The sequence below is a fragment of the Oncorhynchus keta genome, chromosome 25, assembly GCF_023373465.1.
Source record: "Oncorhynchus keta strain PuntledgeMale-10-30-2019 chromosome 25, Oket_V2, whole genome shotgun sequence".
Classification (NCBI taxonomy): Eukaryota; Metazoa; Chordata; class Actinopteri; order Salmoniformes; family Salmonidae; genus Oncorhynchus; species Oncorhynchus keta.
This window is the reverse complement of record NC_068445.1, coordinates 22,899,251-22,924,032: the sequence shown is the minus strand read 5'-3', so window position 1 is coordinate 22,924,032 and position 24,782 is coordinate 22,899,251. Positions and strand designations below refer to the sequence as shown.

General features: G+C 44.5%; 1 protein-coding gene across 1 annotated transcript in view; it reads right to left on the bottom strand.

Annotated features, from left to right (window-relative positions):
• Window positions 1-2,944: 2,944 nt before the first annotated feature.
• LOC118357869 (serine incorporator 5-like) overlaps window positions 2,945-24,782 on the bottom strand; it is a 74,537-nt gene continuing 52,699 nt past the window's right edge. The window contains exons 5-12 of the mRNA XM_052478938.1: window positions 19,263-19,356; window positions 13,019-13,230; window positions 12,793-12,885; window positions 12,256-12,382; window positions 10,917-10,986; window positions 10,742-10,778; window positions 9,991-10,135; window positions 2,945-5,724 (exon numbers count right to left, since the gene is read on the bottom strand). Coding sequence (XP_052334898.1) covers window positions 5,580-5,724; window positions 9,991-10,135; window positions 10,742-10,778; window positions 10,917-10,986; window positions 12,256-12,382; window positions 12,793-12,885; window positions 13,019-13,230; window positions 19,263-19,356 — 923 coding nt within the window. The 3' untranslated portion in view covers window positions 2,945-5,579. The remainder of the gene's footprint in view (window positions 5,725-9,990; window positions 10,136-10,741; window positions 10,779-10,916; window positions 10,987-12,255; window positions 12,383-12,792; window positions 12,886-13,018; window positions 13,231-19,262; window positions 19,357-24,782) is intronic.

The following is a 24,782-nucleotide window of genomic DNA, read 5'->3' as shown; positions in this document are numbered from 1 at the left end:
ATATCAGTTTGTTTGGGAACTCTGCTTTGGAGAAAAGCAAGGCTGGAAGAGAGGAATTTGTGACAGACTTGAGCTCCATATTTAGCCACACGGGGGCAACAGTGTCCAATTTATCAGGGAAACCCAGTTGCCAGTACGTAAATTCTCTGGCATCTGCAGCCCAGTAATTTAAAAAAATGTTTTATTTGACCTTTTTTTAACTAGGCAAGTCAGTTAAGAACAAATTCTTATTTTCAATGACGGCCTAGGAACAGTGGGTTAACTGCCTGTTCAGGGGCAGAACGACGGATTTGTACCTTGTCAGCTCGGGGATTTGAACTTGCAACCTTCCGGTTACTAGCTAGATAACCCTTTAAAAAAAACTGTTCCATTGGCAGATATAGTGAAAGTGTGTCCCAGTTGAGTGTCTTTGTGTGCTTGCGTGCGCATATCCAGTTTGAGTATGATGTTTGATGTCTGTGCACTGTGGCAGGCCTCTAACATCTTGATCGTTTGGTTATGTCTTCCCCTTTAACTCTGGATCGCTAAGTTTCTATTCCATTATAATCCCTGTCCACAGCTGAGAACCAGTGGAAATTATTCACTTCTGCCTTAAACAAACCCTACCATCTGGGGCCCGAAGAAACAATTTTACCTGTGTTTTTGTGGTCAGGCGTGAAGAACATTCTGGATAAACCACTACAGAACCAACAACTTCAACCATAGCACCACCCTAACCCCAAACTCAAGACTGAAATGCTAATGTAGCCAGCAGCAGGGTAGCATGCCTCATGAGGATATTGAATAATATCCCTCTTCTCCCACAGTCAAATGTTGATGATGTTCTTGTAGGAGACACGTGTGACACCAATAGACAGGTAGAGCCTTCTATAAACACGTCCACACCTATAGAAGAGTTACTGCGTTGACTTTGCTCTCACCTCTTCTCGTCACCAGAACACTAAGGACAACTGTCCTACAGTCCTCAACCCCTCCCAGCTGGACACAGAAGGATGGACAGGGAGACGTGTGACAATGATGACAACGGACTAGGCAGACAACTGCAGACTAGAGGTCAACTCTGACCAGACATATGAGAATAGTCAGTCACTCCACTAGTTTCATTCCCTACTGTGGGTGTGCTCTCAAGTAGTTCCTCACTCTGTGGGTGTGCCATACCAAGAACCCACTGGCTAATCTGTGTGACTGTGCCAGATGACAAGATGGGTGACGCGTGTGCAGGGGACTTGGACCAGCATAAAGTGATTAGACTGTTCAGAGGATAGTCCAGTACTACCGTCACAGGATAGTGTCGTGTCTTTGGCTATGCCGGATTAAGTGATATGACATGCTATTCTATAAAATAATTTCTCTGTAATTAATATCACCTGATTGAGCTAATCATGTAATTAACTAGAGTCGGGCACCACAAAATAATATTTATAGAGCTGTTATCTTCCGACAACTCTTAAAGACCTAGTAATATTTTACATCAATAGCAGTCAATATCAATCATCATCTTAATTCAGTCTCATCTGAAAGTTGTACATTCTTGGTTATCTGCACGAACCCTGGCTAACAATTTGAATCAGCAATACAAAATTGGTTTAATTATTTATTTACTAAATACCTAACTAATCACACAGAATTACACATACACATAATTAAATCATAACTTGATTACAAATGACGTCATAAAGGAAAATGTCCCTAGCGGGCGGAACAGATATGACAGCTTGTTACACAAAGGAAAAGGGCTGGGTTTGAGTGAAAGAGTGGGAAGACTGAGGGACACAGGGAGAAGCTGTGCAATCGTAAATACAGTATCTGATGCATTCTAAATTACCGCCCATTCGGAAAAGGAAAATGCAAGAAATATTTACTCTGAGCTGCGCTTCGGTAGGTTGGTGGTAGATGGAAGGCCGTGTTGCCAAACCGAGTCCTTTGAAGAATGTCTCTGGTTGTCAATTGGATACGTTGTAGTAACATCGTTGGGTGATAGACGGGATACTCTGTCTGTTCCTTCCTGACCCTCGTTGCATTTGCTGTTGCTAACTCAACGGCTAGGAGGTATCACTTCTGTAGTGAATAAGAGTTCAAAGTTCATACTATTCGCAACCAAAGCTCACGCTGATGTTGGCTTCTTTCTGTAGTTATCTGAACCATTCTGACATAGGACCGTCATCCTCACATCTTTGGAACAGGAGGGTATATTGTCAAGGGCTTATGTAGGAAGGGAGAGGAGGGCGTGTTTGAAATGTTTTATAGCCCATGTCCCTTCACAGGGGCGGGCCACTGATTGAGCAGAGCCCTGTCTAATGAAAACCCAAATCTCACGTTTTAGAAGCTAAAATCACATTTCATCCCATCACGAATAAATTCATATTCAAACATTTAAATTGAAAAGCAATTCCATGTGAATCTGATAACTCTGATGTGTAGATTTTCCACTGTAGAGTTTGTCATCTTATCATTGATGAGAATTTCTCAGATGACAACCGAACTGACATCATATTCATTAAGTACCACCACATATGTTCAATTGGTTGCATTACCAGAATATAGTTAATTTCCCCCCACCTTCTGATGTTCTCAGAATCTTTGTTTACCAAGGGTTTTGCAACTGTAACATCAGTAGGGTAGAGAGGAAAAGGGGGGTGAAGAGGTATTTATGACTGTCATAAACCTACCCCCAGGACAACGTCATGACACTGTAATATTAGAATAGGTTCAACTAGAAGATTGATGATTGTAGTGTTGTAAACCTGTATGTGTGTTATCTGTTCCCCTTGTCTTTTAGTTAATCTATTAATAAACATGCTGAGCCTTTGGTAAAATACCTTTTCTGGGTCTTTTGTTTGGTGTGTAACTAAATGGAATAGATTGCAGTGTGATTTCTTCCCCAAGGCACTATTTCAAGCTGAGACTAAAAGTGATTAGCTTTATACAAACACAGACACACACAGGCTGTTCATGTTTTATTTTTTTGTTTAGGACAAACTAACTGTGTACAGAGAATTCGGGCTCTATTCAGTCTGTATCGCTGAAGAGTTGCAGATTGGGCGATAGAATTGTAAAGGTCATTTCCGATGGAGCGGACAAGACATATACAGTGTTTACTGTGAATGCAGTCTTTGCTAACGCAGGAACATTGCCTTTAAATGTCAATCACGCTGTAATGCTGAACGTCTGCCATACGGATTGAATAGAGCCCTTAGTGTGAGCAGTGTGTTTGGAGACGCATGCACGCACACACATACACACAATGTTCTGCACAGACAAACTCACGCAAGTGCTCCTGTTCAAATAAATGAAACAAACACACTCCCATTCCATTCACACTCCTGTGTACACACCTAGTGGTCATCTTAACAATGGAGAACAGGAAGGGACATCAGCATATCAGGTATGGCAGCATACAGCCTAATCAGACTATTTTGAGCCTAAAGGTTTAACATGACCTTGACCTGATGGTGATGAGCTGTAGAACACCATGCCACATCTATCTGGCTCTGTGGACAAACAACTTGTCTGAAATGACATATGGACACAATCTGCTAATATCAAACATGTACAGGAATTGATTAGTAAACCAGTTTTACACCAGGCGTTCCAATTCACCCGGTGTCAATTCAGCATCATACAGTTAATTTAAGTGAAATTATATTTCGCAAATCTATTTTTATACAATCTATGGCAACTTTTAATTGTTGAATTGAAATTCCGATTCACTCCATGACATTACTGAATGGATGGATCCCAACCCTATTGTTCACAGCCGACCCTTTCAGATCCATGACATTACTGAATGGATGGATCCCAACCCTATTGTTCACAGCCGACCCTTTCAGATCCATGACATTACTGAATGGATGGATCCCAACCCTATTGTTCACAGCCGACCCTTTCAGATCCATGACATTACTGAATGGATGGATCCCAACCCTATTGTTCACAGCCGACCCTTTCAGATCCATGACATTACTGAATGGATGGATCCCAACCCTATTGTTCACAGCCGACCCTTTCAGATCCATGACATTACTGAATGGATGGATCCCAACCCTATTGTTCACAAACGACCCTTTCAGATCCATGACATTACTGAATGGATGGATCCCAACCCTATTGTTCACAAATGACCCTTTCAGATCCATGACATTACTGAATGGATGGATCCCAACCCTATTGTTCACAAACGACCCTTTCAGATCCATGACATTGCTGAATGGATGGATCCCAACCCTATTGTTCACAGCCGACCCTTTCAGATCCATGACATTACTGAATGGATGGATCCCAACCCTATTGTTCACAGCTGACCCTTTCAGATGGGTTTAACCCCTTCAGGACAATGGCTGAGGAAGAAACTAAAGTCACAGTGGGTACTTTATGGCATAAATATGAATGAACAAACTGCTGGCTCATAGGGTTATGTGATTATTCTATTCAGCAATCTGAAATTGAAGGAGAAAGACTTCATCTTAAATAGAAAAATGTTCCACTTTTTCTTCAAATATCATATTAAATGAGTGTACATATAATAGTATCAAAAGGGTTATATACTGTAGGGTTGTAAGTATGACAACAGAATCATTTGGATTTCTGGAGCAAGTTTTTTTTGCTCCCTGTCAAGTCTTGATCTGGGTTTGTTCAGTCAGTAACAACCAGTGTTAAGTAACCTACACTACACACTAAGGTCCTGGTCCGTTTTGAACCCTATCCCTTTCTGTTTTCACAGTCCTGAAAAAGTCTCTGAAAGTGACCCTTCAACAGAGAGCTAACCAAGGATCAGAGGTTTGTGGTAGTGAAGAACTTTAGCGTGTCAATTCTTTGTTTCTGAGATCTACCTTTGGCAAATGTTTGAAATCAAACTGTTGATCTTCCCTCTGTTGATCTTCCCGTCCTCTACCAGCCAGGCAGCACTCTGCTAGTCACACAGGCCTATTTGGAAAACAACACTACAAAAAAGTGTTGTGTACAAATGTCTCAAAAGGAGTGTGGACACAATCCATCATATCTACTCATAATTTAAAATGATTCACATGACCATGTGAAGACAGGCAAATCAAAACATTTGGATTAATTGCATAGAAAACGTCTTCTACAAAAGGGCGCAATAGCAAGCAAGACACTTCCAGCTTATATGTGAGCCTGAGAAATGGAACTTCTCTTTATGGGAATAACAGAACAATATGGAGGTCTGGGTCCATCATGGGAAAACAGATGCTTCGCACACATAAAAATCACAAATGTAAGCAAACATGTAAAAGGGTTTAATTGACATTGGTGCTCAAGGGTGCTGGGCATCCCATAACAGAATCAGGGCACCACTATGATCATGTGGTCCCACATAAATGACTGTATGTATTTTGGTCCAGCGCATTGTTTTAGGCACCCCGAAGAGTCCCTGCATGTAACAGAATACTCCATGTATCAAAGGTAGTAAACAAATAAAAAGACAGCAACTGCCTTCAAGGAAACAATAGCTTAACCATGTAAAGTAGGGGAAAAGGGAAATTAAAAACAACACAAAAACCCCATATAGAAAGCTGAAGGTAGTGTTGGGCTGTGTTTCAGTGTGTGTGTGTGTGTGTGTGTTAGGCCTCGAAGCGTTTGGGGCAGACCATGGGTGCGACCAGGGTCCAGATGTAGAGGATGAGACACACCCAGCACGACGCCATCTTGATCCAGAACACCGACCAGCTGCCATCCAGCAGCTTATCTATCTTATGGTTGTCATAGCTACAGGAAAACAAACATATCACACTCTTAGTGTTATGCTGAACTTAAATGAATAACTACAGAGACACAAGCTAGGTAAAGTTTCCCTAGTAACTCTTCCACTTGCTGGAACCTAGTGTAAAGTGTTTCCTCAGCAACTCTCCGAATAACTGGAACCTAGTTAAAGTTTCCCCAGTAACTCTACTACAAGTTACATTTATCACAGTAACTCTCCTACTTACTGGAACCTAGTGTAAAGTTTCCCCAGTAACTCTCCTACTTACTGGAACCTGGTGTAAAGTTTCCCCAGTAACTCTACTACAAGTTACATTTATCACAGCAACTCTCCTACTTACTGGAACCTAGTTAAAGTTTCCCCAGTAACTCCACTACAAGTTACATTTATAACAGCAACTCTCCAAACTGGAACCAAGTTAAAGTTTCCCCAGTAACTCTTCTACTTACTGGAACCTAGTGTAAAGTTTCCCCAGTAACTCTTCTACTTACTGGAACCTAGTGTAAAGTTTCCCCAGTAAATATTCTACTTACTGGAAGCTAGTTAAAGTTTCCCCAGTAACTCTCCTACTTACTGGAACCTAGTGTAAAGTTTCCCCAGTAACTCTTCTACTTACTGGAACCTAGTGTAAAGTTTCCCCAGTAACTCTGCTACTTACTGGAACCTAGTGTAAAGTTTCCCCAGTAACTCTGCTACTTACTGGAACCTAGTGTAACGTTTCCCCAGTAACTCTGCTACTTACTGGAACCTAGTGTAAAGTTTCCCCAGTAAATCTTCTACTTACTGGAACCTAGTTAAAGTTTCCCCAGTAACTCTCCTACTTACTGGAACCTAGTGTAAAGTTTCCCCAGTAACTCTCCTACTTACTGGAACCTAGTGTAAAGTTTCCCCAGTAACTCTGCTACTTACTGGAACCTAGTGTAAAGTTTCCCCAGTAACTCTTCTACTTACTGGAACCTAGTGTAAAGTTTCCCCAGTAACTCTCCTACTTACTGGAACCTGGTTTAAAGTTTCCCCAGTAACTCTCCTACTTACTGGAACCTGGTGTAAAGTTTCCCCAGTAACTCTACTACAAGTTACATTTATCACAGCAACTCTCCTACTTACTGGAACCTAGTTAAAGTTTCCCCAGTAACTCCACTACAAGTTACATTTATAACAGCAACTCTCCTAACTGGAACCAAGTTAAAGTTTCCCCAGTAACTCTTCTACTTACTGGAACCTAGTGTAAAGTTTCCCCAGTAACTCTCCTACTTACTGGAACCTGGTTTAAAGTTTCCCCAGTAACTCTCCTACTTACTGGAACCTAGTGTAAAGTTTCCCCAGTAACTCCTCTACTTACTGGAACCTAGTGTAAAGTTTCCCCAGTAACTCTTCTACTTACTGGAACCTAGTGTAAAGTTTCCCCAGTAACTCTTCTACTTACTGGAACCTAGTGTAAAGTTTCCCCAGTAACTCTTCTTCTTACTGGAACCTAGTGTAAAGTTTCCCCAGTAACTCTTCTTCTTACTGGAACCTAGTGTAAAGTTTCCCCAGTAACTCTTCTACTTACTGGAACCTAGTGTAAAGTTTCCCCAGTAACTCTGCTACTTACTGGAACCTAGTGTAAAGTTTCCCCAGTAACTCTGCTACTTACTGGAACCTAGTGTAAAGTTTCCCCAGTAACTCTGCTACTTACTGGAACCTAGTGTAAAGTTTCCCCAGTAACTCTTCTACTTACTGGAACCTAGTGTAAAGTTTCCCCAGTAACTCTTCTACTTACTGGAACCTAGTGTAAAGTTTCCCCAGTAACTCTTCTACTTACTGGAACCTAGTGTAAAGTTTCCCCAGTGAATATTCTACTTACTGGAACCTAGTTAAAGTTTCCCCAGTAACTCTCCTACTTACTGAAACCTGGTTTAAAGTTTCCCCAGTAACTCTTCTATTTACTGGAACCTAGTGTAAAGTTTCCCCAGTAACTCTCCTACTTACTGAAACCTGGTTTAAAGTTTCCCCAGTAACTCTTCTATTTACTGGAACCTAGTGTAAAGTTTCCCCAGTAACTCTCCTACTTACTGAAACCTGGTTTAAAGTTTCCCCAGTAACTCTTGTATTTACTGGAACCTAGTGTAAAGTTTCCCCAGTAACTCTCCTACTTACTGAAACCTGGTTTAAAGTTTCCCCAGTAACTCTCCTACTTACTGAAACCTGGTTTAACCTGTTAGTCCTCTAGGGGCATTATTTCATTTTTGGATAAAAAGACGTGCCCATTTTAAGCGCAATATTTTGTCACGAAAAGATGCTCGACTATGCATGGAATTGATAGTTTTGGAAAGAAGACACTGACGTTTCCAGAACTGCAAAGATTTTCACTGTGAGTGCCTTATAACAAAAGCTTCAGGCAAAACCAAGATGTTTGAGCGACCAGGAAATGAACAGGATTTCTGCAGGTACGTTTTACATGATCGCCTTATATGGCTGTGAATGCGACAGGAATGAACGGACACTTTCTAGCGTTTCCCCAAGGTGTCTGCAGCATTGTGACGTATTTGTAGGCATATCATTGGAAGATTGACCATAAGAGACTACAATTGCCAAGTGTCCCGCACACGGTGTCTGCGTGGAAATTGGTGCGCAAAAGTCAGCTACCAGTATTTTTCCATCCGAATCAGAGAACAAAGAAGGCTTCTAGGACTGCCATTTCAATGAAGAGATATATGACAAAACACCTTGAGGATTGATTCAAACAACGTTTTCCATGTTTCAGTCGATATTATGGAGTTAATTCGGAAAAAAGTTTGACGTGTAGGTGACTGAATTTTCGGTTCGTTTCGGTAGCCAAATGCATAGTAACAAAACGGAACGATGTGTCCTACACAAGAATCTTTCAGGAAAAACTGGACATCTGCTATGTAACTGAGAGTCTCCTCATTGAAACATCTGAAGTTCTTCAAAGGTAAATTATTTTATTTGATCCCTTTGCTGGTTTTTGTGAATATGTTGCGTGCTAAATGCTAACGCTAAATGCTAAGCTAGCTATCACCACTCTTACACAAATTATTGATTTTCTCTGGTTCTAAAGCATATTTTGAAAATCTGAGACGACAGGATTGTTAAGAAAAGGATAAGCTTGAGAGCAGGCATATTTATTTCATTTCATTTGCGATTTTTAGAAATCGCTAACGTTGCGTTATGGTAATGAGCTTGAGGCTGTAGTAACGCGACCGCATGCGGGATGGGGCGGACTATGAGGTTAAAGTTTCCCCAGTAACTCTTCTACTTACTGGAACCTAGTGTAAAGTTTCCCCAGTAACTCTCCTACTTACTGGAACCTAGTGTAAAGTTTCCCCAGTAACTCTCCTACTTACTGGAACCGAGTGTAAAGTTTCCCCAGTAACTCTTCTACTTACTGGAACCTGGTGTAAAGTTTCCCCAGTAACTCTCCTACTTACTGAAACCTGGTTTAAAGTTTCCCCAGTAACTCTGCTACTTACTGGAACCTAGTGTAAAGTTTCCCCAGTGAATATTCTACTTACTGGAACCTGGTGTAAAGTTTCCCCAGTAACTCTCCTACTTACTGAAACCTGGTTTAAAGTTTCCCCAGTAACTCTGCTACTTACTGGAACCTAGTGTAAAGTTTCCCCAGTAACTCTCCTACTTACTGAAACCTGGTTTAAAGTTTCCCCAGTAACTCTGCTACTTACTGGAACCTAGTGTAAAGTTTCCCCAGTAACTCTCCTACTTACTGAAACCTGGTTTAAAGTTTCCCCATTAACTCTGCTACTTACTGGAACCTAGTGTAAAGTTTCCCCAGTAACTCTCCTACTTACTGAAACCTGGTTTAAAGTTTCCCCAGTAACTCTCCTACTTACTGGAACCTGGTTTAAAGTTTCCCCAGTAACTCTGCTACTTACTGGAACCTAGTGTAAAGTTTCCCCAGTAACTCTCCTACTTACTGGAACCTAGTGTAAAGTTTCCCCAGTAACTCTTCTACTTACTGGAACCTGGTGTAAAGTTTCCCCAGTAACTCTCCTACTTACTGGAACCTAGTGTAAAGTTTTCCCAGTAACTCTCCTACTTACTGGAACCTAGTGTAAAGTTTCCCCAGTAACTCTGCTACTTACTGGAACCTAGTGTAAAGTTTCCCCAGTAACTCTTCTACTTACTGGAACCTGGTTTAAAGTTTCCCCAGTGAATATTCTACTTACTGGAACCTAGTGTAAAGTTTCCCCAGTAACTCTCCTACTTACTGAAACCTGGTTTAAAGTTTCCCCAGTAACTCTCCTACTTACTGGAACCAGTTGGTGACTGTCATCATGACATACATTGAACCCAGGCAGAAGACAAAGTGGAAGTAGGTGTAGCTGTAGATGGTTCCCCCTCTCTCATCATACAGAACATTTTGGCCTCCTCCAGTCTTCTCCTCATCATAGTCATCTGGACAACACAACCACAACATCACAGCAACATTATTACAACCTTACATCATCGCAGCAACATATACATGTATGATGGCCAGAACATTTTCTACCCAATACCACTCTCACCATTTACTATTCCTGATTTCTTTCCATTTTCCTGGTCTATACTATATGTCTCTCCCTCCCCTTTTCCGGACAGGAAACTCCCTGAAAATCAGTAGGTTTCCTGAGAAGGGATCCTGTTTTCTTAATTCATTGTAATGTTCTAAACTGTACATCTGCTTATTGAAAATATATGTTTTCTCTGTGTAATAAATTCCTAAATGAAATTACGTGCTGTTCTTTCCCTAGCTGCAGTGCTGCTATCTCCCACCAGAAGGCAGATGCAATCTTCTCTCAGGTCTACTTCTGCCATCTGATTGGTCTAGCTCCACACCACCATAGTCCCCTCCTGGTAACACTGACATCATCTCTGGTTACTGACCAATGCTGTTCCTGCATCCTTACTGTTAATATGTGTATGAGAGAACATACAAGAACACTGCCTCTTTCTGCTGGTGTTGCAGTAGGGAGATGATAGAAAGAGAACAGTGGGAGGGAGAGAGAATATGTGGGTATTTACCTGTGTCATCTCCAAAGCAGAAACAGCAGCGAGCTCTCTGAAGAAGAGAGGGAAGTTAGTACAACAGGAATGTACCAACCAATCAACTATACATCCCCATTTCACTAAACACACACGTACACACACACTAAGCTTGTGTGTGTGTGTGTGAGAGAGAAAGAGTAGGTCTTCTTACCTCAGTCTCAGGCATGCTGTTCCTACACACACGCAGTGCTGCAGAGCTTCGTCTGGTGGTGGACGTCAAACTACACACACAAACACACACACCAGTAAGTATTCCGTAGAACTGTGTATACCACTACATATGACTAATACAACTTGAAACACACGCACAGGAATGACAGAAGACATTTTCCCAGTCATTTGTGGTTGAGAATAGCTCAAGTCTTTTACAGAGACGACCACAGGAGATATGTCTGAGCTTAATGTGAAACACATGTGGACAGGCACTACAGATCCAGCCAATCACACACACCCTCTGAACAGCACCAGCCAATCAAAAACACTTTCACATCTGCTCAAGCCAATAAGACACGACCTCACTGCAGCTACAGATCTCTAACCTGGAAGCATTCTAATAGTCTAAAGAGCACAGCTCCTATCCTCTCTGCACTAATCTAAAAACACAGGATAGGTGACAGCAACACGTGTGTGTCGTTGGGAATTTTAGGTTGTTCAGGTGTGGAAATGCTGAATTCAAAAGATAAGGGGAACCACAGCGGTATGTTTAAGGTTTATCACAGACAGTGTGCACACAAGGGTAGACAGAAACATTCTCCAAAGACTCAAGCTCTAAGCCCTCATTATATCCCCCAAGCTGGGATCAGGAGTCACAGAGGTTGCGCATCCTTATCTGTTTGTTCTCTCAGGCCCAGGGTTAGTACCAGGCTCAGTTCCAGGCTCAGGGTCAGTACCAGGCTCAGGCCCAGGCTCAGTGTCACTACCAGGCTCAGTACCAGGCTCAGGGTCAGTACCAGGCTCAGTACCAGGCTCAGTACCTGGCCCAGGGTCAGTACCAGGGTCAGTTCCAGGCTCAGGGTCAGTACCAGGCTCAGGGTCAGGCCCAGGCTCAGTGTCAGTACCAGGCTCAGGGTCAGGCCCAGGCTCAGTGTCAGTACCAGGCTCAGTTCCAGGCTGAGGGTCAGTACCAGGCTCAGTGTCACTACCAGGCTCAGTACCTGGCCCAGGGTCAGTACCAGGGTCAGTTCCAGGCTCAGGGTTAGTACCAGGCTCAGGGTCATGCCCAGGCTCAGTGTCAATACCAGGCTCAGTACCAGGCTCAGGGTCAGTACCAGGCTCAGTACCTGGCCCAGGGTCAGTACCAGGCTCAGGCTCAGTACCAGGCCCAGGGTCAGGCCCAGGCTCAGTACCCGGCTCAGTAACAGGTCCAGGGTCAGTACCAGGCCCAGGGCAAGTACCAGGCTCAGTAACAGGCCCAGGGTCAGTACCAGGCTCAGTACCAGGCTCAGTATCAGGGTCAGTACCAGGCCATAACATAACTGTGTGTGTCTTACCAGGAGTAGAGCACACAGCCGAACATGATGACAGTTCCCACTATTGATACAATCCTCTTGTCGCTCTCTGATCCAGAGTTGAAGGGAAACACACAAACTGTCGTATTCACCCCATTAACCTCCAACACTAAACAGAAACAGAGAGAGAGAGAGAGAAAAGGAGAGGAGGAAGAATGAGAGAAAACAGGAAAAAGAGGAGGATAATATTTAAGTTTGTTAGTACTGGAGAGCTGCAAGGGCACATCGGACCAGAACACAGTTTAAATGGAGGCATTTTAAGTACAATTTAACAAAAAGCTCTAATGAAGGCCTTGAGGCCGATTTGTAAGTTTAATAAAGAAAAGTGATACTTTAAAGGGTTTCTCTTTACTTTCATGTTATTCAATTGTTACTATGCACCTGCAAGAAAGATGTGCAAGTGCCTTTTGAATTTTAAGTGAAATTTAACAACATGCAAACACATAAAACCTGTTAATAGGTCAATCAGATAGTAAATGAAACACTGGAGCTCCATGGCTGAGCCTCCTGTCTACTTACTCTCTTTGGGCTTGCTGGAGAAGGCTGAGAAGGTGAGGTACATGACGTACACACTGATCACTCCTGGCTGGAGCAGGCCTGACTTAGGCTGAACTGGAGGGAGAACAGAAGGACTGTTAAAGTGTGTGTGTGTGTGTGTGCGTGTGCGTGTGTGTGTGTGTGTGTGTGTGTGTGTGTGTGTGTGTGTTCCAGTGTGTGTTCCAGTGTTTGTATAGCCTATACTAACGTCTCTGTATGAAGGGCGATATAGCCAGCAGGGTGACTATGAGACAGAGGCTGCTGTTGACCCCCAGGAACACCTTGTTGAGCAGACAAGCCTGAGAGTGCGTGTAGAACAGAGCCATGAACACCACAGCTCCGACTGCCATACTGAACAGCACCAAGGTGACCATGGCCAGTGCTCCATACCACAGACGGTTGTCGTTCACACCTGAACTCCTAAGGATGGGAGGAAGAGAGATAGAGGGAAGGATGGGAGGAAGAGAGATGGATGGGAGGAAGAGAGAGATGGAGGGAAGAATAGGAGGAAGAGGGAGATGGAGAGAAGGATGGGAGGAAGAGAGAGATGGAGGGAAGAATAGAAGGAAGAGAGAGGAGAGGGAAGGATGGGAGGAAGAGAGATGGATGGGAGGAAGAGAGAGATGGAGGGAAGAATAGGAGGAAGAGAGAGATGAGGGAAAATAGGAGGAAGAGAGAGATGGAGGGATGGACAGGAGGAAGAGAGAGATGGAGGGAAGAATAGGAGGAAGAGAAAGATGGAGGGAAGAATAGGAGGAAGAGAAAGATGGAGGGAAGAATAGGAGGAAGAGAGGGATGGAGGGAAGGATAGGAGGAAGAGAGGGATGGAGGGAAGAATAGGAGGAAGAGAAAGATGGAGGGAAGAATAGGAGGAAGAGAGGGATGGAGGGAAGGATAGGAGGAAGAGAAAGATGGAGGGAAGAATAGGAGGAAGAGAGGGATGGAGGGAAGGATGGGAGGAAGAGGAGATGGATAGGAGGAAGAGAGAGATGGATAGGAGGAAGAGAGAGATGGATAGGAGGAAGAGAGAGATGAGGGAAAATAGGAGGAAGAGAGAGATGAGGGAAAATAGGAGGAAGAGAGAGATGGAGGGAAAAATAGGAGGAAGAGAGAGATGGAGGAAGAATAGGAGGAAGAGAAAGATGGAGGGAAGAATAGGAGGAAGAGAAAGATGGAGGGAAGAATAGGAGGAAGAGAGGGATGGAGGGAAGAATAGGAGGAAGAGAGGGATGGAGGGAAGAATAGGAGGAAGAGAGGGATGGAGGGAAGGATAGGAGGAAGAGAGGGATGGAGGGAAGAATAGGAGGAAGAGGAAATGGATAGGAGGAAGAGAGAGATGGATAGGAGAAGAGAGAGATGGATGGAGGGAAGAGATGGAGGGAAGGATAGGAGGAAGAGAGAGATGGAGGGAAGAATAGAAGGAAGAGGGAGATGGAGAGAAGGATGGGAGGAAGAGAGAGATGGAGGGAAGGATAGGAGGGAAGAGAGAGATGGAGGGAAGGATAGGAGGAAGAGAGAATGGATAGGAGGAAGAAGAGATGGAGGGAAGAATAGAGGAAGAGAAATGGATAGGAGGAAGAGAGAGATGGATAGGAGGAAGAGAGAGATGGAGGGAAGAATAGGAGGAAGAGGGAGATGGAGAGAAGGATGGGAGGAAGAGAGAGATGGAGGGAAGAATAGAAGGAAGAGGGAGATGGAGAGAAGGATGGGAGGAAGAGAGAGATGGAGGGAAGGATAGGAGGAAGAGACAGATGGATAGGAGGAAGAGAGAGATGGAGGGAAGGATAGGAGGAAGAGAGAGATGGAGGGAAGAATAGAAGGAAGAGGGAGATGGAGAGAAGGATGGGAGGAAGAGAGAGATGGAGGGAAGAATAGAAGGAAGAGGGAGATGGAGAGAAGGATGGGAGGAAGAGAGAGATGGAGGGAAGAATAGAAGGAAGAGGGAGATGGAGAGAAGGATGGGAGGAAGAGAGAGATGGAGGGAAGGATAGGAGGAAGAGAGAGATGGAAGGAAGGATAGGAGGAAGAGAGAGATGGAGGGAAGGATAGGAGGAAGAGAGAGATGGAGGGAAGGATGGGAGGAAGAGAGAGATGGAGGGAAGAATAGAAGGAAGAGGGAGATGGAGAGAAGGATGGGAGGAAGAGAGATGGAGGGAAGGATAGGAGGAAGAGAGAGATGGAAGGAAGGATAGGAGGAAGAGAGAGATGGGGGAAGAAGGATAGGAGGAAGAGAGAGAGATGGAGGGAAGGATGGGAGGAAGAGAGAGATGGAGGGAAGAATAGAGGGAAGAGGGAGATGGAGAGAAGGATGGGAGGAAGAGAGAGATGGAGGGAAGGATAGGAGGAAGAGAGAAATGGATAGGAGGAAGAGAGAGATGGATAGGAGGAAGAGAGAGATGGATAGGAGGAAGAGAGAGATGGAGGGAAGGATAGGAGGAAGAGAGAGATTGAGGGAAGAATAGAAAGAAGAGGCAGATGGAGAGAAGTATGGGATCAAAAGAGAGATCGAGGGAAGAATAGAAGGAAGAGGGAGATGGAGAGAAGGATGGGAGGAAGAGAGAGATGGAAGGAAGGATAGGAGGAAGAGAGAGATGGAGGGAAGGATAGGAGGAAGAGAGAGATGATGGGAGGAAGAGAGAGATGGAGGGAAGGATAGGAGGAAAAGAGAGATGGAGGGAAGAATAGAAGGAAGAGGGAGATGGAGGGAAGGATAGGAGGAAGAGAGATGGAGGGAAGAATGGGAGGAAGAGAGAGATGGAGGGAAGGATAGGAGGAAGAGAGAGATGATGGGAGGAAGAGAGAGATGGAGGGAAGGATAGGAGGAAGAGAGAGATGGAGGGAAGGATAGGAGGAAGAGAGATGGAGGGAAGGATAGGAGGAAGAGAGATGGAGGGAAGAATGGGAGGAAGAGAGATGGAGGGAAGGATAGGAGGAAGAGAGAGATGGAGGGAAGAATGGGAGGAAGAGAGAGATGGAGGGAAGAATGGGAGGAAGAGAGATGGATAGGAGGAAGAGAGATGGAGGGCGGAATGGGAGGAAGAGAGAGATGGATGGGAGGAAGAGAGAGAGAGGGAAGGAAGGATAGGAGGAAGAGAGAGATAGAGGGAAGGAAGGATAGGAGGAAGAGAGAGATGAGGGAAGGAAGGATAGGAGGAAGAGAGAGATGGAGGGAAGAATGGGAGGAAGAGAGAGGGGGATATAGTTATATTTTATTCCTGAGGCTTGCCAACAACCCTAAACAAGACAGGTTTAGGGTTGTTGGCAAAACTTCCACATCCAGATTACTTTTACTCAGAGCTCTCCAACCCCATCGACACACAGACACAAACACACAAATACACACAGATGCACTAGTACTGATAGATTAACCAACATTTTGGGTATTTTATTTTTTTAAACAACTAATTGACCGCCGTCGGTTCAATTACTTGAATTCCATTTGCTTCAGTTTTTTCTGTGAGCTCAATGTGCACATTCAGTTTCTTTAGAGATAAATCAGAGCCAGCCTGAACTGTGCAATGTAGAGTTGTAGTTTTCAACAGGCAAATATTCGACAAAGTTTAGCTCGTAAAACGTGGCAATTAACTACAATGACCATAATCCATTGCACATGTACTTTTCCGGTCTGTGTTTCTTTTATGCCTGCTACGGAAGTGGCAGAAGAAGACTCAATCGTGAGAGAATATAGAGAGCAGCCGTTGCTTTGTGAGGTACAATATATATATAAAAGTATGTGGACACCCCTTAAAATTAGCAGATTCGGACGTTTCAGCCACACCCATTGCTGACAGGTGTATAAAATCGAGCACACCGCCATGCAATCTCCATAGACAAACATTGGCAGTGGAATGGCCTTACTGAAGAGATCAGTGACTTTCATTGTGGCACCTTCATAGGATGCCACCTTGGTAACAAGTCAGTTCATAAAATGCCTACCCTGCTAGAGCTGCCCCGGTCAACTGTAAGTGCTGTTATTGTGAAGTGGAAATGTCTAGGAACAACAACAGCTTAGCCTCGAAGTGGTAGGCCACACAAGCTAACAGAACGGAACCGCAGAGTGCTGAAGCGCATAAAATTAGTCTGTCCCTGGATGTAACACTCACTACCGAGTTCCAAACTGCCTCTGGAAGCAACGTCAGCACAATAACTGTTCGTTGGAAGCTTCATGAAATCGGCTTCCATAGCCAAGCAGCCGCACACAAGACTAAGATCACCACGTGCAATTCCAAGCGTCGGCTGGAGTGGTGTAAAGCTTGCCGCCATTGGACTCTGGAGTGATGAATCACACTTCGCTATCAGGCAGTCCGACGGACAAATCTGGTTTTGCCGGATGCCACTACCTTCCCCGAGAACACTACCTGCCCCAATGCTTCCAACTTTCTGGCAATGGTTTGGGGAAGGCCCTATACCCTGTGCACAAAGCGAGGTCCATACAGAAATGGTTTGTCAAGATCAGTGTGGAAGAACTTGACTGGCCTGCACAGAGACCTGACCTCAACCCCATCAAACACCTTTGGGATGAATTGGAACAGCCAGGCCTGATCGCCCAACATCAGTGCCCGACCTCACTAATGCTCTTGCGGCTGAATGGAAGCAAGTCCCCGCAGCAATGTTCCAACATTTAAGTGGGAAGCTTTCCCAGAAGAGTGGAGGCTGTTATAGCAGCAAAGAAGGGGACCAACTCCATATTAATGCCCATGATATTGGAATGAGATGTTCAACGAGCTGGGGTCCACGTGGTTTTGGTAATGTAGTGTATCTCCACTTGAAAATACATAATCTAAGTGATTGATAGTTGGTATTCAGCAGTCATAGAGGACTGCCTTATTTACTTTGAAGATCTATAAAATAGGGATTTTGTCAGACAGCATATGCAGCAGCCCTATAGAGATGAGATGACTTGGAATGAAATAATAGTCTTTAAATAAAACAAATGTAATATGTAAAGTGAATAAGTGATGGTTAATGAGCGATAAGCAGTAATGAGAGGTCACGACCATCATGGGATTTTATTAATAGTTTTATTCTGTGTTGTTACAGCATTCAACCCAAAGAATCGAAACTGAAATCGAAAACGTGACTATTTTTTAAATAATTTAACTAAAACCGAACCGCCCTCAAAAAGCACTAATCGCTCAGCACTAAGATACACAGACACACAGACACAGACACACACAGACACACACACACACACACACACACACACACACACACACACACACACACACACACACACACACACACACACACACACACACACACACACACACACACACACACACACACACACAGTCACACAGCTGCAGGGGAATTGCAGTGACCTCTTGCCTTATATTCCCAGTCAGTGAAAATGTACAAACAGACTCTAAAGTGGTCCCCTGCCACTCTCATTTCTATTGTGAGTGTGTGTGTGTCTCAGAGGGGGAGAGGAAACTGTGGGTATACACTCCGTTGTCATGTGCATCCTGTCTGCAACTTAAGACACTGACCAAACCCTCCTTTGTACTGTATACAACAAGACACAATTAGCTCTCTCGCCCTGTTTCTCTCTCTCTATCTCCGTCTGTTTCTCTCTCTCTCTCCCTCCATTTCTCTCTCTCTCTCTGTTTCTCTCTCTCTATCTCCCTCTGTTTCTTTCTCTCTCTCCCTTTGTTTCTCTCTCTCTCTCTCCCTCTGTTTCTCTCTCTCTCTCTCTCTCTGTTTCTGTCTCTCCCTCTGCCTCTGTTTCTCTCTCCCTCGGTTTCTCTCTCTCTCCCTTGGTTCCTCTCTCTCCATCTCCCTCTGTTTCTCTCTCTCTCCCTCAGTTTCTCTCTCTTTCCCTTGGTTCCTCTCTCTCCTTCTCCCTGTTTCTCTCTCCCTTGGTTCCTCTCTCTCCATCTCCCTCTGTTTCTCTCTCCCTCCCTTTGTTTCTCTCTCTTTCCTGGGTTTCTTTCTCTTCCTGTTTCTCTATCTCCCCCTGCTTATGTCTCTCTCTCTCCCTCTGTTTCTCTCTCCCTGTTTTTCTCTCTCTCCCTCTGTTTCTCGCTCGCTCTCTCACCTGTGTAAATAACATTACACAGGAGTCCATCCTGGCATCCTCCCCTCCTCTCTCTCTCTCCCTCCTTCATACTCTTCCATCTCCAAAATAAGCAATCCTACATAAGGTTAATTCCTCCCTCTTTCTAGTCCTCCTTCCTTCAACACAGCACAGGGATCCATCCTCTTTTCGTCCCGCTGTCCTCCGTTTCTCCCTCCTGAGGTGCCACCTTCCTCTCTCCCTTCTCAACAACCCTACACATTATCCCCTTCCATATAACAGAAATACTGAAGTACTTTAGGCTTGGAGGATGTGTCTATCCTATGTAATGGTGTAATTATGTATTTATGTGTGACTGTTTTGGCTGAAGACATAAAATAAAGCAGCAGGACAAAGAGAGCTTTATTATAAGTATTTGTGTTGTTGTTGTTCTCACCAGTTAGTGTTCCACCTGTGAGCAAATTCCACCAGCAGCATGAGCTGGATCAGCAGGAAGAAGAACCCTCCTCCGGCTCCAACATACCTCCACACTGAGGAGAGACAGAGAGAGGAGGGGAGAGGAAAATACAAGATAGAGACTGTTATATAAATAATCTAATATAAAGCGTTACTAGCAGACCAAAGCTCTGGTTAAACCGGATGCCCTCAGATAACTCTGGGCCCAGTGTCTTCAGTCAAGTCTAGAGCCTGTGTGCAATAACATGATTATCCGAAGGACACACAGCTGCCATCACGCAAATATTACTCCCCTGTAAAACTACAAAGAGCATCCTGCAACACTAACGAGGTTAGAAGTGCCAAGCTATCTCGCTGACATTGAACCCTGCATGCACTCCTGCAAAGACAGGAAACACCTGAGCCTAAAGCAGACATTACCAATATCCACGTTTCCTGGACACACATACATTTCATGAAGCACTGTACACACACACTCTACCCCCCCCCCTACTGGTCAGGTGCCAAGAGCAAAGGACTTTGCTGTGCACCAATGGGGCCCGCTCTGGCTAGAGCAAGGCCCGCCTCCAACTCTTCAGGACCAATCAGAAGACCAACACGACGAGACTCCACCTACATTATTCTGTGTATACATTCTGCTGTAAACTCTGGCTGAGCAGCCTAATTATTCTGACTCCTCACAGGAGTCACATTCCTTAGGTCCGTGCACGATAAGCGGCAGGACAAGATACCTTTGACCAATAAACTGCCTTTTTGATACACCTGATTCCACTCTGTCCAGCGTCGTTGTTTTGCATTCCCTCTCCAGTATGAAACACCAACAAAACAGAGAGAGGAGAGACGAAAATACAAGCGAGAGAGGAGGTGAGAGGAAAAGACAAGAGAGAGACAGAGAGAGAGGAGGAGAGAGGAAAAGACAAGAGAGAGACAGAGAGAGAGGAGAGAGGAAAATACAAGCGAGAGAGGAGGTGAGAGGAAAAGACAAGAGAGAGACAGAGAGAGAGGAGGAGAGAGGAAAAGACACGAGAGAGACAGAGAGAGAGGAGGAGAGAGGAAAAGACAAGAGAGAGAGGAGGAGATAGGAAAAGAAGATAGAGACAGAGAGCGATAGAGAGGAAAAGACAAGATAGAGACAGAGAGAGAGGAGGAGAGAGGAAAAGACGAGAGAGACAGAGGTGATGAGAGATGCTCAACATGAGCTCCTGATATATTTAATATTTCTTTGTTTTTAGAATGAGATAAACACTCTAATCGAAAAATAATTCCAGACAAGAAGTGATGAACAACAACTATATTCACTCAGAATAGAATAGTAATAGAATAGTAACTTTGCGTTTCAAGTTAAGAAGTTTTGTCTCTAGCTAGCTACACAACAAAGACCTAGCCAGCAGACTAACAAGCTAGCCAGAATAAACGAGCTAGAACAAACCTAGCAAGGGGAGTTAATACAACTACATCAAACAACCAAACTGTGTGAGTGAGTAAACCAAAATGGAGCACGGACTAACTTTAAACATATCTTCTGTTTTTTTGTGTGAGGATTTGTCACTCTTTTTGCTGGTTTTTGAACTAAATTAGCGCTAGCTAGCAATAGCAGCAGACAAACAAATCGGTTGCCATGGCAATGGGGCAGCAGATCAGTGCAGCAGTAGCAGTAGTAGCAGAGCCCACAGGCACCATGTCCCCACTCCCCCTCAGCGCAGAATCCATTCTCTACCATAAAGAGGCCAAAAATGACACAACGAGGAAAGCTTTTAAACAGAAACTACTAAAGGGGAGGCCAGAAACACTTTTTGCAGACCTCTACAAAAACGATGACTTGAGTAATCTCATCTTCCTCACTGACCAGCCAAATGCATGGCGCTCAGCAGTCTGCTCTCACTACCCATCCATAAAGAAAGAGGGAATCTGAAATGGGTGGAAGCTGAAAGTCAAAGAGACAGATGACCCTGACAGCACCATGATAACAATCAACCTCTACAAGACTGGGACTGTCATGGTGCAAGGTAACATTAGGCTGTTTGAAACAGACTTTCAGACCATTAAGGAGAGAGCAGAGAGAGAGAAGGACACCACCAGTGACATGCCCTCTCACAAGACAAACTCCACTAGCACCACCCTCACCTCTACTCTCCCCACCCAAAAAGGCACATCCAGCACCTCTCTTCCCACCATAGTGGAGGACACGCCCCAGGAGGAGAGCGACCCCCTCAGTGCAGAGCAGGCTCAGGCCCTCCTCACCACCATGGCTGCCATGAGGGATGAGTTCACCAAGCTGGAGGGGGAGGTGGTCCTGCTGAGAGAGAGCGTGAGCAAACAGCAACCAGACAACCACACCTTAGAGGAGCTCCTAACCAAGGTGAGGACAGAGCAGGACAGCAGCCTTGCAACACAGCTGAAAGAAGTTCAGCAAGAGAGAGACGGACTCAAGAGAGAGCTGGCTGATCTAAGAAAGGAGGTGAGAGAGCTCCAAAAAGACAGGCAGAACAGTAATAACGATCTGACCACACTAAGAGAGGAGCTGCAGGAGAGAAAGAGAACAGAAGACAGGCTGCAGGAGCAGCTAGATCACCACTATGACCTGCCCTCACACAGCAGAGGAGCCCAGCTCAATCAGCCAGGCTTCCTCAGCCCTGCCTGCTGCACCCCTCCTCCCCAACCCACAGAACAGCCTCCCACTGACAGCGGCACCGGCACAGACCAGCCACACCCCAGCTCCAACACCCACCAGCCCCCCCTCTGCCCCCCCCCAGTCCAGAAGAAACACTGGCTGACATCGTCCTGTTGATGGACTCAAATGGGAAGTTTGTTCAGGAAAATAAACTTTTCCCTCGACACAAAAGGAGAAAGGTGTGGTGCCCAACAATGCAGAGGGCCATGGAGCTGCTTGATAAGGCCCATCTCGGGTCGCCAAGCCACATAATCATACAAACCGGAAGCAACGACCTGCGTGCTCAGCAGGAGAGGGTGGCGACTTCACTACGGGGAGTGATTGAGAAGGTCTCCGCAATCTTCCCCAACTCAAGAATCGTGGTGTCAACCCTTCTATAGAGGAAGGACTTCCACCCTGCCACAATCCAAAGAATAAACGCCAGCCTATCCCAGGACTGTGCCCTGCGACCCAATGTACACCTGGCCCACCATCCCACCCTCGATCTGGAATGTCTCTATGACCATGTTCACTTGTACAAGGACGTCGCTTTAAACCGCAGTCCGACCTCTCCAGCCGGGAACAGCGGAGCAATCTCCACCCCGCCAAGATCACAGAGACAACACCCCGGACCAGCACCCTGGAACCCCCAGCCACGACCACAGCACCACTAACCTCAATGCCCACCACAGCCAGCGCAGCACAGACCACCCCAGGCCAGCTTCAGAGCCACCCAGACGAGGCCTCCCACCCCCCTGCCCCCCACCGCAGACCCACACTTGGAGGAGCCACAGCTCAGCAGGCAGAGCTACGCACAGGTTGTGAGAGGAGCAACTGGCCCAGCCCCCACCAACCAAATGAGTGGCATTAAAAAAATGCTGAGTCTACTATGCTCACATGTGATAGGCCGAGGGTCATGGTAAGATGAGCACAAGAACTCCACCATCCTCACACTATACCCACCCAAGTCGCATGACAAATTGTTTGTTTATAATCTTAAATTATAAACAAATAACATTTGCATAATAAGAGTTTACTTTAATTGAAAAATCTTATTTTAATAGTTATTGTTGGATTGTGAGTGTTTATCTCATTTTGAAGGTAAAGGGAGAAAAAAAAGTTATGAAATCTTTTTACGTTGCATGTTGGAATTTACAAGGATCGAAGTGCTCTGCTTTTGGACTAAAGAGCAGAAACCCAGAATTCCTGAAAGAAATTGATGATGTTGATATTGTAGTACTACAGGAAACATGGTGCAGAGGTGATGTTTCCACTGGCTGTCCACTAGGTTATAGGGAGAGAATCATACCATCCACTAAATTAAAAGGAATCAGACAGGGCAGAGACTCAGGGGGAATGCTAATATGGTATAAATCTGAACTAATTCATTCTATCGAATTGATTAAAACAGGAGAATTCATTATATGGTTAAAAATCAACAAGGAGGCTATCTTGACAGACAAAAACGTCTTCCTCTGTGCCACATACATTCCCCCCTCAGAGTCACCCTACTTCAATGAAGAGAGTTTCTCCATTCTAGAGGGGAAATTAGTCACTTTCAGGCCCAAGGCAACGTACTGGTCTGTGGAGACCTGAATGCTGGAACAGCAGAAGAACAAGACACTATTAACAGTCATGGGGATAAACACCTACCAGGAAGCAACAACCTTTCCCTCCCCACATACAGACAGGAAGTAACAACCTTTCCCTCCCCACAGACCCCTACAGAAACAACTATGACAAAGTGAAAAACAAAAACGAGTACAGCTCGTGAAGCTCTGTCGAACACTGGGTCTGTACATAGTCAATGGTAGGCTGAGAGGGGACTCTTTAGGTAGGTACACCTACAGCTCATCCCTTGGCAGCAGCACTGTAGACTACTTCCTCCCCGACCTAAACCCAGAGACTCTCAGAGCCTTCACAGTCAGCCCACTAACACCTCTCTCAGACCACAGTAAAATCACAGTGTATCTGAGAAGAGCAGAACCCAACCATGAAGCATCACGGCCCAATAAATTACATGGTACAAAACAGGCCTATAGATGGAGTGCAAACAGTACAGACATCTACCAAAAAGCAATTAGTAGCCAAAAAATACAATCTCTCTTGGACAACTTTTTTAGCCTTAACATTCTCCTTCAGCAATGAAGGTGTAAATGTGGCTGTTTGGAACATAAACTTTATATTTGACAAATTAGCCTCCTTGGCTAATTTAAAGAAGCATAAGAGCAAACCAGAAATAACAGATAATGAAAAATGGTTTGATAATGATTGCAAAAATCTAAGAAAGTCATTGAGAAATACTGTATATCTAATCAAAAACACAGAGAATCAGACAACAAAAATATATGCCTTCAATATGGGGAAACAGTGAAGCAATACAAACACAACCTAAGAACAAAAAAGGAACAGCACATTAGAAATCAGCTGGATGGAATTGAGGAAGCCATAGAATCAAACCACTTCTGGGAGAATTGGAATAAATTAAACAAACATCATCATGAGGAATTGGCTATCCAAAATGGGGATATGTGGAGAATTCACTTTGCAAACCTCTACAGCAATATAACAAAGAGCCCAGAACAAAAAGATATACAATAAAAATTACAAATCCTTGAATCAGCAGTCAAAGACTATCAGAATCCTGTGGATTACCCCAATTACAGAAGAACAATTTTTGGACAAACTATGCACTCTCCAACCCAAAAAGGCCTGTGGTGCTGATGGTATTTTAAATGAAATGATCAAATATACAGACCACAAATTAAAATTGTCGGTACTCAAACTCTTCAACATTATCCTCACTGCAGGTATTTTCCCCGATATGTGGAACCAGGGATTGATCACACC